The sequence below is a fragment of the Gavia stellata genome, chromosome 24 (genome assembly GCF_030936135.1).
Source record: "Gavia stellata isolate bGavSte3 chromosome 24, bGavSte3.hap2, whole genome shotgun sequence".
Taxonomy (NCBI): Eukaryota; Metazoa; Chordata; class Aves; order Gaviiformes; family Gaviidae; genus Gavia; species Gavia stellata.
The window spans coordinates 7,601,236-7,615,173 of NC_082617.1; the positions used below are offsets into that span (position 1 = coordinate 7,601,236).

A 13,938-nucleotide genomic window follows, 5' to 3' on the forward strand; every position below is an offset into this window, starting at 1 on the left:
CCTTTGACTTGGATGGATCAGAGCTACTGATCTTCATACAGCAACTGGAGCTTCTGGGCACAGTTCCCTGAACATCCCATGACTCCCCAACTATTTTATAACACAGGGATAGACCATTTGCTTGATGAGCAGTTGAATCATCTAAAAAATACGAAAGGGGATATTGACTTGAATGTACTAGATGCTTTATCTGCCAAGCAGGGAAAGCAAGCTTGGCCTCTGAACCAGACTGATACAGAGGAGGGAGGAGAGGAAAACAAATGCATGCTTACCTATGTACACAGAGGGTAAGGGAATTTCTCACAATTTGACAAGAACACCCCCTCCCACAGCAAGGACAACAAGGTCATTTGGTGTTCTTCAGTTGTCATAATACCACCTTCCACTTAAAACAGTCTTTGGAAGCTGCAACTCTCGTCCAAAGGTTGACTGAAACTGCTATTGCTGTCAGCCAAGGAAGGGGAAGTAAAGAGCTTATTTTTCACAAACCCTGAAGTTTAAACCCATCTCCCCAAATAATGGAGTTTTGGCTGCTAATGCAAACTGGTGGGCCATGAACCAGTAGGACCACAAAAGTTTATGTTATGGTGACTTCAGAGATGCTCTGCCGAAGTATGAGGTCTTTAACACAAGGGCACCTGCCAACTTCTACCAGGGACATTCAGTACGTCTTCACAGACATTATTAACAAAGAGTCACCCTAAAACATTACAGCTTTTATAAAGTTCTCAGGCCTTCTGGATCTATTTATAAAGGATTCCAATACTCTGTAAAAAGAAAATGACTGCTTACCTGACTTGGTGTGGAGACTGAGATGGACCGAGACAAAGTGGCTAAGAACTAAGAGCAAGTGCAAGAAACGTCATGTGGTCCACCCCGCTTTTTTTTTTTTTTTTAGTACTCCTGTATCTGAATGACATTCATAATGATCAGTAAGCATATCCAACAAGGGTACTGACATATTGTAGTTAGTTCTTGCTTATGAGCACTTAATATACAGACTAAAGCTCAGTAATACTGCTTCATTCCTCATTCAAGTTAATGAAAGGATTTCCAGAAAAGCTGAATGCAACCATGACGTTTTTATCCTCAAGAAATTCATGCGTAATTGTAGCCTCTATAAATGCACACAAGTACACACAATCTTAATATTTTGCAAAATTAAGACATAATACAATATGCATAGGAACCCACATTTCCTCAGTAGTGACTGTTGTTAAAATGTGGTGTATTTCCTGGCTTTAGGATGCTTAATTCTACTAATTTAATATTTGTGACCATATCTATTTTTGGAACGGCTATGGAACACATACACAAAGGAGAGAAAACAAGTTATAAATGCAATGCCATGAATAGAGCTATATAGTTCATGCATTTTTTCTTTTCTTCCCTAAGAGAATCTGAGCATTAATACATTTTCTTTGTGTGGTGCAGTGCTTACAGTCCCCTTTTTTAAGGGTGATTTGAGCCTGTGGGTTTTTTCTTTTAGTTTTGGGTTCATCTTCTGATTATTTTCAAAATTCTCTTTATCCAAGAAAGCCTCTTGATGTGCATTAGGGCTTACACATTAGTCCCAGACTGTTTAATTTAGCCCTAATACCTTGAGGAAGCTTCAGGATGGATTGTTGCTATTCTGATTAAGGAATCAATCTCACCCCCTGCTGAGAAGGTTAGATGAATGCCTTGCCCCCAGAGGGAAATCAGTGTTGCTCCACTGACCAGCAACTTCCAAACACCACATGCACCAATGCATCATGAAGAAAAAAGCACTTAATTCTTGCATTCGAATTATAAAGCAAGTTCCAAATTTCCGCTATTTTGACACCTCTTTCTTTACTTGTTGAACTCTTCAAGAAGCATGGATTCTAGCTTTTTACTACTTTGTCAATATTCCAGATTTTTTTTTGTTCCCAGGGATTAACCCACAAGCAAGCCACAAAAGATAACTATACCAAGCCAACAACAGATCCATCATTCAAGTCAATACAAATTGCTGTAATTGTATGCATGAAAACCATACATATCATATAAAAGAAAGGATCTTCTGACCTTTGTGTGAATGGAGTGCACTTTGTCATGCTGTTCCTAACCATCAAGTACTTCAACTCAACTGCTAATGACCAAGTGAAATATTTATATTTATATTGTTTAGCTCAGCTAAGGCTTTTGTTAGCTGGAACAATTCAACACACTCCCACAAACATTAAATGCTGGCACTATGATACACAAGCTTTCTATTCAAGACTAAGTATTTCCGAAAAGCATCAACCACTATGCAGATCTCTGTCTCCAAAGATGCCTAAATTAGGTGCATGTGTTTCCCAACAGCACACTTCTTGCAAAAATTGTCTTTTCCCAACAATTACAGCGTTCCTATATCAAGACAGTTTCATGTTAATCATACGGAACCTCTGGAAAAGGAGCTTTCAACAATTTTATACATAATACAAGTATAAGGATGATGCAGACAAGAATCAGAGTAAAAGCCACAATGCAAAAAGAAAAAACAGCCCACAACTATCCAGAAGAGGGGGTGTAGAGGTGCTCACAGTTCCTATCATGCTTTACCAGCAATGGATGCATGCTTCCACCTTTCCAGGGTTGTTTCCTGGGCTACTTCATTGCATCTTACAAGACAGTATGCAGCCACACAGGCAGAGAAACATTATTTTGTCTTTAAATAGAGTTGGAACCTAGCTATCCCCCCATTCCAAAAATAAGGCTGTAAATCCCCAGGGCACTGATTTAAATAGGAACCGAGTCACACATGTCATGTGATATGCATTCTCATTACCTAAAGGATAGGCTAGTGCATTTGCTCAGCTTACAATTTTGGTTTTCAGGTAAAGCATGCAACAATGATCTTCAAGCGTTGAATGCCTTGATCACCGTGGGTAGGCTGTCTGTCCTTCAGGAGAATGCAGCCTTTCTGATCAGCTGATGACAGTGTCTTTAAGCAAAGTAGCAAAGAAGCTACTAACCAATATATACGCTACTGAAGCATTTGCTTAGAGTTTTTTTGCACACCAAAAACTGAAGTAAAGCTGCGCTATACAGTTTTTCAGTTTTTAACATGTTAAGTTACGAACATATGCCAAAAAGCATCCTCTGTGAAACACAGATGTTTCACAACTCCAGAGAGTTGTAAGGAAATAAAGGGTCTTGACCAGCATATACAACCTTCTCTCACCCTTTATTTTTTTAAGGCTTTTCCAGTGGCAACACACAAGCAAAAAGTATCTCAGGCTGTTGGGATTGGGAGAGAGAGGCAGGATAGGTGAAAAAAATATTTATGTAGCATTCTATCACAGCTCTCCCGGTTCATCCACTGCCAGTTTTTCTTTTACTGCAGCAAAACCTTAGTTACACATTCTTCATGAACGCCACTCCTACAAGACCTACATGTGACAGATCAACATCCCTCAAGAGGGCAAGAAACATTTCCCTTCCCCATCTAACTTTTGTTTGAGAAAACACACTTCCATTCACTTACTCCTGCATGCCAATCATTTTTTTCCTTTTGTAAATACAAGATAAACATGTTAAAGCATGTATCTCTGCATAAGAGAAAGCATAATGCAGAGTGAAAAATATTATCTAAATGCATTTTAAACCTATTTGCTAAGCAATTCCTCAAAGGCTTCTGCACAGAATAAGTGGATGAAAAACAGCAGTGCACACACTTCTGGATAAAGCTCTCATTTGGGGATGTGGTCAAATATTCTTCCACAGTGAGTAAAGATGCAAAATGCAACCACAGAAATCAACGTACATACATTCAAACCAGTAAGTCAACTCTACTTAAATATTACATGGAAAAAGCCATATAAAAATAGCAATGCTACAAAACCAAGCATGCAAAAGAGGACTGCTAGGTCCCTTCACTACTTTTCTGTATTTGTTATCTAACCTTCATCCTTTGCCCCATGCTTCTTCCTTCCCCCTGTGCACCCACTACACTCTCCCGATCCCATCAAACTCTTGACTTGCCGTTCCTAATGCACTAATCCCATTGCACATCCTGTCTGACAGCAAGTCACAATCCCACCTGTCCCACCCAGAGTCCAATCCTGCTCTCCCAACATGCTCTTTATCCAAGCTGTTTCCTCATTACTGGTTCCTTGCTTTTTTTGTTTGAACTCCCTTTCTCCTCTTGAGCACCTTTCTGCTGTTTCCTTTGCCCACTTAGTCCCAATTCTCTCATCCTCCCTGAGTTCACTATCAGAACTACCCATTCAAATTGTCTCTCCTCAAACAACCCCATTCCCGTCATTCTTGGCACTCCAGTCACAGGAACGGTTCCTACACAAGCAGCTCCAAGTTTCTGTAACTAGATCCTAGTCTGAGCTCTACTACTTCTTCCCCACCACATATGGTCTCTTGAATCAGCTAGGTTCCTCTCTGACCACAGCATCTCTTCCCCCATTCCTCACGCTCAGGTGAGCATAACAAGAGAAGAACCAGTTTGCTACCATCAAGGAAGCTTAAGTGGTCAGACAGACCCTTAGCGTGGCTCAGTGCAGCCATGCCTTTCATCCCCTTTCCCTCCTAGCTGTAGTGCACTTTCTCCCAACTCACTGACCTACATTATCCTCCCTTAATACAGCCCAGACCCCAGTCGTGCGGGACACTGTTCCAGCCAGCTTCCTCCTCCGTACCGCTGGGTGCCAATAAAGGAGTCGGAGAGCACAAGAGGTTGCCTGGCTCCACCCCGGCCTTGAGTAGCCATGTCATGGAACGTCTGGCTGCACTCTTGCAAGGACTGGATTGAGGCATGTTCCACTATTCTGTGGGTGACTACATCATCTTTTGCCACAAAAACCCCCTCCAAGGCTCAAACGCACTCATAACACACTGGAACGTCTTAAGACTTCAGCACTAATATCTTCGCTGAGTACTTGCAAAGTGATATTTTTCCAAAGACTTAACAAGTTTGCCTAATTTGGGCAAATTTTCTCAGGAACAACAGAAGGCATATCCCTGTTCAACAGCTATTGCCTGCCAAATTTCAAAACCTTGCTCCAGCAAATGGGAGCACTACAGCTTTCCAAAACCAAAGAGGCATCATGATTAGTATGTGCAAGACACTGGCCCTGGTAACAACTGAATAATCCTGACTAATCTGAAATACAAAAACATGAGGCAGGCACAGAAAAAAGAAAACTGCAGTCTGAACATGCCAACTTGGAAAAAAAATTAAACAGCAGAAAATTCAACAGAAAGCATTAAATAACCTTCATAATAAGAGCTACCAGCTCAGTCTACAATATAGGCTGAGATGGAGAAAACTGTCCAGGGCACCCAATAAGCAATTTCTCAGAATTAATCGGAACTGAACTGACTCCAGGAGTCCAGTTAGTAAAAAGCAATATTCTCAATATCTCTGCAAGATGATCATTCTCCTGTCACATAGGTAATACTCCTTTATCTGCATATCCACAGACTCAGTTCAGTGGAAGTAAAATTTTTGAACTATAAATTGAATAATTCATGAGATAAATTGTACCCGCTCTTCACAGAGGAGTAAGTCTAAATGCTACAAACTATCCTTCCCCTTCAGATACATAAATGCTACTAGCAGCACTGATACCAGTCTGACCAAAATGGTAGAATTCAAGGATTTGCTATAAAACTTTTTTAGGTACCAAGCAGAAGCACTTGAAAAATACTGAACAAGAGACAACTAAGTGACACATATCTAACATAAGAAACCTATGTTATTTCAGCTACAAGAAGAATGATAATCCACTATGGCATTTCCTCAGGATTAAGGACTATCTGGATGACTTGGTAGCTCATTGGGGACCATCTTTCTAAACCAGGCATTAATTCCTGAGAGACTCTGTTTCAAGTTTTATGGCTTTACTGGGTTTCTGAGGGTGTCTGGGGGATTGCTGTTGCTCTTTTCGTTGTTTTTCCAATTAGGCTGACTCTTCCCCAAATAAATTAAGGACAACATTGCAACAGAACTGCTTCTTTACGTGCTTTACAACATGCATGTTTGCTTCAGCAATCAGCAAAGAACACCGGGCAATCAACATTTCATTCTTGCACTTTAACTGCACTGCTCTGCACTGTAAGTAATCTAGAAACCTCATCTACATTTTTCCCATTTTTAGATGCAAAAAGAAGCATTTGATAATGCTAACAAACCACTCTTAAACTGAGCCAGAAGATTTTATTGACCAGGTTAACAAGGTTATCCAGACAACACAGAAGCAAAGCAAACATGTAGAAATTCCAAAGGGACCCAAATCACTCCTACCACACCTGCTTAAGAATAAAGACTGAAACCATCATATCCTGTACATACCTATGTGCATACATACAACATATATACTACTTTTTCCCATTTTGTTTTTTAGAGCCAAAGCCATTGTTTGAAAAGAAGGACAAAGACTGCAATATGCCAAGAGACAACAGTGTTTTTTCCTCTCACCAATTTTACTAGCTTATTGTTTAAAAAAAGTGAAACAGAAAAACAGAGTTTCTAGGGGTGGAAGGAGGAAGACAAGTTTCATCTGAAAAGCATACGATTATATTGAAGGAGGAAGTTATTTTAAAATATTTATATGAACACCGAGGAAACTCAACAGAGCATTGGATTTTGACAGCTGGATTGGAATCAATGTATAACCAGTCTCCAAAGCATTATTTCAAATAGGATGAAAGTGAATTTCCAAAAATTCATTAGCAGGTTACCTTTCCAGCAATCAACAGAGGCAATAACATAAAGCATGTTATTAAGTTACAGTGCAGCAGTAGCTCCTACTCTTCATGTGGAGTATGTTTTTTGAAATTCTGCTTTAAAAGAATATTTCACAACATGAGTAACACTAATGAGCTGCAAAGAGCCCAGAAAAACATCGTCTCATGTTTGACTGCCTTCCCATATGGTTCAAGAAAGCAGAGGATCTTGAACAGCCACAATACAAATGGAAGAGTCTGTGAATGAAAGGAAAAAAAGATATTCTGCAGTCTTGACTCACGCCGGGAGTTAGTAAATCCCCCATTCTTTAATGAATAGGTAGGAAATAATAGAATAGGTCGGTGACAATATTATAGAAAACCTCTTTCTTAAAGCAAAGCAGAATTGTAAACAAAATTACTCAGACGTTCACACATTGAAGACCCAGCAACTCCTTCAGGTGCCAGAAGGGAGTCTTTCTACTCCTAGCACCTGGAAGTACCAAGGGGTGTATGCAGGGACCCCACACATAACCCCATTCTCCTACCAACCAGCTTCTGCGAGCAGCAGAGGAGTTCCCACACAGCACATCTAAAAGTTTAAAAATCAACTACTTTTAAACTAATGAAAAGGACTACGATAGCACTAATTTCAAAATGCACATACTTAGAGGCTGCAGCAGCCTAAACTACCATCCTGTGCTGGGCAAACGCACAAAGGTGTGCGCTGCAGAATTAAGATACTGTGTAATGATTCAACTTCTATAAACAATTTCTCACTCAGTAGTCTGCATATGCAGACTGACCACTTAAAACAGTGAGTGATCCACTCTGAAATAAGGAGATATTAATGTCAGACAATTTTGCTACCTCAAAACTGTCCAAATAACTATGCAAACCACTTGGCTAATGAAAAGTGTATTTTGCTTTGAAGTGCCCATCTCCAGCACTCTGTATACAACTTCTACTACGAGCCTTAGAATAACCAAGCCAAAATTATAAATATGATGCATTTATTCCTGACCTCACCTTTTTTTTTTCTCCCCCAACCTCTCACTGTATTTGCTTTTAGGGTGCCTTACTCTGGGAGTATATTTTTGTGGGTGAAATTCCAGCCTCTACAGAAGTTTTAACATGTTACTAAATAGAAACCAAGATTCTACTAAACACAAAGGGAAAGAGGTCAGGGATACAGAGCTCTGCCTCTAGGAGTTGTCCGAATGACAAGTAAGTTGCAACAATTCGCAGGCAATTTACTATAAAACACTCTTTTCAGAAGAGCATTTGCCATCACTACAAAAGAAGATTTTCTAAGCTGCAAACAATTCATCCACCCACCTTTGAAGGTTAGGCCATTACCTTGTATAATGGAAACTCTCAACTCATAATCACAGTTAACTTGTGATTTAGCATGCAAGACTAAATATTTGTAATCTGTGTCCTTGTCCCATCAGAAACCAGCTCCTTTTCCTTTCAGTCTTGGAGAGTAACAGTTAACACCCAAACCCAAAGAACTGGCCAGGGGGCGGGATAGGGGGTGTGAGAATGGGATGGGTGGAATGACAGACACAGAGATTTCTATTGTATGCAATCAGCTATAGTGGTGCATACAATAAAACTAGATGTTGTCTTAAGAAAAGAATCAATACATCAAACCTAGATCCAGCTCTGCAGATCCTCTTACAGGGAAGAAGCTGACAAGAACAGAGCCTTCATTTAAGATCACGTTTGGCTGCTGTGCCCAGATAACACCACTATGTAATGCCACCAAAGTCAAAATCACCTAGGTACTCCAGACAGTTTCCGAATGTGAGTCACCACTATATGCAACACCCATACATTAGAAATACAATTGAAGAACAATACTGCATTCAAGCAAATTTAAGAAATGTAAGTTACAGCTGTTTAAACAGAAATTCTGCTGATGAAATAGAGAAGCAAGTACTGAAAGAGGAAACGATTTATCAGTTACAGATAGCAAGTGGGGCCTTCACGTTCAACTCGGAGTTGCACCCATGTTTCATCGTCTGACAATGAGGACGTAGTTAAGAGAACATGGTCTACAAGAACCCCACTTGTTTTAATACTGTGAATTAAGAAATTACTATTACTGAAAATACTAATTTTCTAAACCATAAGAAGTTTAGAGACAATTCACGTTTATAAGTAGAATGACCTTTATAAGGCAAAAATAGCCATATCCACAAATTGTATTTTTTCATACTAAAGCATACTTGAACACACACAAACAAAAGGCGCAGTCCCCAAAGTATCAGTCACACGAGGGGTAGGCCAACAGAGCCCCTTGCATAAGGATGGCAAATTAAGTCCTTTGCAAACACAGGATATTCACCTTCTCACAGGTTCAAAGGACAATGACAGCTGTTAGCAGACACTCAGCTTTTTGCAAAGGTCAAAGAAAAATTCGATTAAATCACCCTCCTCCCCAGTCTTTTTTTTAAACTTTAGATTGAATGTGGAAAAAACCCAACAACAAACCCACAGCGTCTGCACCTCTGAAACATTTATAACAAAAAGATGAATATTCTCACATTTAATCACTTTACCACTTGCACTTGCCATGCGGTGTGAACAGCATTCGGAAGAGACAAGAGTTTTTCCTGGACCACTTAACCACAAATTTACACGTAGCTCCCCGAAACTATGCACCGTACCAAAACTCATCATTGAGAAAGTTCATTCCCTTCAATATACCAACGATGCAGCCATAGCTTTTTCTACTCAAAAGACAAGGGTGGAAGCACCGAGGGTAGTTTTAGCTCAGTTTGCCATGTAGTTCCTACCACTTGCTTCAAGGGCTTCATACCACACAAAAGGACACTGGTTGGAAGAGTAGCACACAGTAGCATTTTACAGCTAAAGCACTGTGACTGTGCTGTGCCATTCTCTATGTTCTTCCCCATTACCCAAGAGAGGAAAAGGGTGAAAGAGATCCTAGTATGCTTTTACAGCGTATTGTCCCCAAAGCATAGTTGACTGAAGGTACAAGTTGGGTCTGTACACATAATCTTTACTTACCACTTACATTAGCTAAGTATTTAGAAAACATTGCCAATTTCAAGAATCAGACATGAAATAAGGATCTACTACACCCTCCTACCTGTTAGCCCTTAACGCTACTCTTGAACTGAGGTGAAAACCAAAATGGTTCAGTCCTGTGACTGTACTTTGTCCTTCACCCACTGCTTCTTCCTCCAGCTCCTGTATGTTTAAGTGTAACGGGCAGAAAGACTTTTGCAGGGGCCGGGTAGACCGACAAACTGCACAGCGCAGCCACTGCCACCCTGTACAGTATGCTTACACACAGGAAACTCGCAGACGGTTACACGAGACCTTCAGGTTTTGCTCTGTAACACTGGATTGCTTGGAGGCCCCAGATGATCTCATTATCCCGAGCATTTAGCCTCATACAGGCCATAAATGCTGCATTAGTACCTCTAATAATTCTGCTGGTTATGGGTCCATTTACACTCCCAGGGCCAATCCTAAAATGAAACTCAGAAGTCTAGATTCAAGTGAAATATCAATAGGAACTTTGCAATAAGATTTGCAAGCCAGAGGCACAGAATACACTCACATCACAGCACAAGGCTAAAAGTCTGTCTTGGGAATAACTTAACATGTTGCCGAAGGGATTTTATTGCTTCTGAAGTATGAGGCTTTCTGCAATCAGCTTTTTTTTTTCCCAGGAATGAACAGAAATTCTACATAAATCCATACACATTAACATTCTACATGCTCTAAAGAGCAAGCTTGATTTTACTTCTCCTTTGCTACATTTAAAGGGGTAAATCATGAACATACATACAGCCTGATAGATCAGCACATCAGAGATACAGGGTGCAAGTCAAGTCTGATCAAACAACACTAATCTTTCTAGAAAATGTCAAACTTCTAAACTACAGTTGGAAACACTTGTTATTGCCTCAACTTTCAGTCCATCAAATGGTTGCATCAAATCATATACCAGTCACACCGTAAAACATGCATTTGTTGCTTACAACACCTGTTCCTAAATACCCATTCCCTGACTACTTAAATACTAAGGTAAATGGAAATTTAATTTTGTTTTAAAAAAAAAAGCATGCCATGACTAACAAAAGGAGGTAGCATATATTAAATACAGGTTGTTCGTGTGGTTTCCTCTCCCAGTAAAAGGGAGAACACAGAGAGAGAAATCAGTGTTTTGGCCTAAATTCCCAGAGCACAGGGAACAGATGTGTTTTCAAAACTCTGCCCAATTTAAAATAAAGCAACTCCTAACAATTTTGTATCTAGAATCATTTAATCTGTTGGTCCAACTCTTTTCCTTAGTAACCTGCTACACTTCTCCAAGTACTACACTGAAGACATGAAAAATAACACTTTGATGCTGCTGAAGATAATGATTTCACCAACAAAATTTTCGGGGGAAAAAAAAAAGTATGTTACAAAAGCAGATTGTAACTGTTACAGAAGACAAATACATGACTGCATACACACCTGCAAAGATTACATAAAACAGAAACAACTATTATAAGCAGTACTCTACTACTACCGTTCTTGTGCAGAAACATCTCAGTATCGCTTGCACATTTTTAGGAATGCAAAAATAACTAAGTCCATCTTGAGAATTCAGAACGCATTTTCCTGTGTCAAAATTGTTACAGTGACTGTTAATTTAATTCCACTCAAACTATTTCATCTCCCTCCAAAGCATCCAACATGCAGAAAAAGAAGGCAACTGCAGATTTTCCCATAAACACTCCCATGCAGCAGAGCTGTTTATGTACTGATGAATCAATATAACATCACTACAATATTTCATCAGTATCACCTTTCTTTCTCTGGAATATACAAACATACCACAATAACCTCTCAGTAAGCATTTGCTCCCTAATTTACTGTCTAATTCTAACCAGATCTAGCTATAAAGTGACTACAATGTCACAGCAAAAGGGGAGCTTACTTAACTGTCTGCCAGAACAGGCCAGTAATGCATCCAGAAAGGACAACAATTAGCACATCTAAAATAACCATTTCTGTACAGAGACAGTGTAAAAGCTCAGATATGTTTACATCTTAACTCGTACTGGTTACTAGCCACAAACATGAACACAGGAGCGAAATCCTGCGGTGCTTCACAATCCAGATGACCCTCCGCCACTCATTCTTGACTTCTCCATTCAGAACACAATTTCCGTTTTCCTCTTCCCCCCCTCCCGAGCACAGATTTGTCCAAAGATTTTCAGTGTCCCACCATTAAATTAACAACTGCTTGCACAGTCTCCTGTCCACTATTACAAGCTCTCAATAACAGGTTTTGCTCCATGCTCCACCATCACGCTGCCAAACATGGCTGCATCATGTCCTCTTTGTGATTGAATATGTATATCTCTTTTGCCTTTCAAGACTTCTTTTATCTGCCCACCCTTGTTTCCTCAGATTAGCAAGGGACCATTTCAAATCCCTATTATCCACTCTTCATTCCTTTTAACAGTTTGATATTTGCCAGTAATGTTCCATCGTAAACCAAATGCATTTATACTTTCCAGGTTCACTTCAAAAACAATCAAGGAGCTTTATACACTGAAACCTCCCCACCGTTAAAACGTACTTATTTACACACAACAGAAAACTCTTCTGATAGAAACCTCCGTCCTTCAAAACCAGCGTGGAGAGAAATCCCGTAACAACGGCGAAAGGAAATTTTATCATCTGGCTTTTTTCCCCGCAGCTCCCTCTCCTGAAATTGGACCCCCTTGGATATAAATCCACCTCGGAGCCTCTCCTCCAGCCTCCTGCAGAAGCCACACACACACACACCCCCCCAGCCTTCGCCCGAAAGCCTCCCCGCTCTGGAACCGCGGTCGCTTTTTCTGCCGTTGAGCTTTTTTTTTATTATTTTACTGAAGAAAATAAATAGAACTGCTAAGTCTCGGCTGGGATTTCCCCGCGGAGGTTACACGTCAAAGTTTCTGGAAAGGGGAGACCCCCCCGGAGAGAGCAGCCCCCGGCCAGACCTCCCCCACGGTGCCCCGCACAGCGGAGCCGCGGCCGCCCCGCCCCGGCCCCCCGCACCGCAGCGGGGCCGGCGCCGGCCCCTCCGCACGGACCGTTATGACACGGGGCGGGCGCGGCGCTCCGCGGTAACCGCCGCAACGGCGGCCCCGCTCCGTCCCTCGTTCCCCCCCCCCCCCCCCACTCCCTCCCTCACTCACCCACAGCTCCGTGCCCCAGCTCATGGCTCCGCCGCGCCGCCGAGGGCCGGCGCTGAGGGGCGGGCAGGGGGCGCTCGGGGTCTCTCTGTCCCCTGGCTGGGCTTCCTTCCCCTTCCCTCGCACACGGAGGGCCAGAGCCCGGGGGGTGCGGTGCGGAGAGGAGCGGGACGGGGCCGAGTGCTGCTCACCGCCGCTCCCGCCTCATCGCGCCGCAAAATGGCCCGAGCGGCGCCGCGCGGGGAGGCGGTGGCGGAGCGGGGCGGGGGGGGGGGGGGCGCGATTGACAGCTCCGGCGCACTGCGCAGGCGCGGCCGCGGCTGGGGGGGAGGCGGGTGAGGCGGGCACCGCGCAGGCGCGGCCTCCAGTCAGCCCGCACCCGGTGCCCGCGGGCAGCGGCGGCACGGCGCCGCCGCCCCCCGGGCCGGCCCAGCCCGCCCCCCCCCCCCCCGGGTCCCCGCACGGTTAGGCGGCGCGGCAGGCAGCTCTCAGCCCGCCCCGCTTTGGTGCGGAGCGGGCCGGTGCGAGCAGCCGGCTGGGTGAAGCGGGCGCTCCCCGCCCGGAGGGCGGCCCTGGCCCTGATCTCCGCCCTCAGGTGTCGCTTCCCCATTTCTTACCGCCCTCTCCCCGAGCAGGTGGGGCTTTTTTTTGTAAGCAAATGTTCCTCTTTTGACCATTTAGAAGAGGGGGCAACCGCCCTAGAGAAGAAGGAAGCCCACACCCTTAAAACTGACTGCAAAGGCTGACTTCTTCTGACTCAGCTACCCAAATACATACATATATACATGCATACCCCCAAAATAACCCAAATCCGGGAATATTAAGTCTGCCATCTGTCACCAATAGGCTCAACCAGCAAGCAGAAAAATAACCAAATTATCTGCCTTTGCCTAAATGCAGGTTATTGTAGCAATTATGCAGGCCTTGCAGAAAATAGCCCATTTCCTTGCCAGAGAAATAAGATCTATTTTGTGCTCTTCTTCCTCTGTAACAGCATTTATTTCAGCTGTGTCACTTAATCTGATTTTACATT

At 42.6% G+C, this 13,938-nt stretch overlaps 1 protein-coding gene across 1 annotated transcript in view; it reads right to left on the reverse strand.

Moving 5' to 3' along the window:
• The window catches only part of FNBP1 (formin binding protein 1), a 96,474-nt gene extending 83,510 nt beyond the window's left edge, over nt 1–12,964 (reverse strand). Inside the window, exon 1 of the mRNA XM_059829002.1 lies at nt 12,909–12,964. Within this exon, the coding sequence (XP_059684985.1) occupies nt 12,909–12,932 (24 nt within the window). The 5' untranslated portion in view covers nt 12,933–12,964. The remainder of the gene's footprint in view (nt 1–12,908) is intronic.
• Nucleotides 12,965–13,938: the final 974 nt, after the last annotated feature.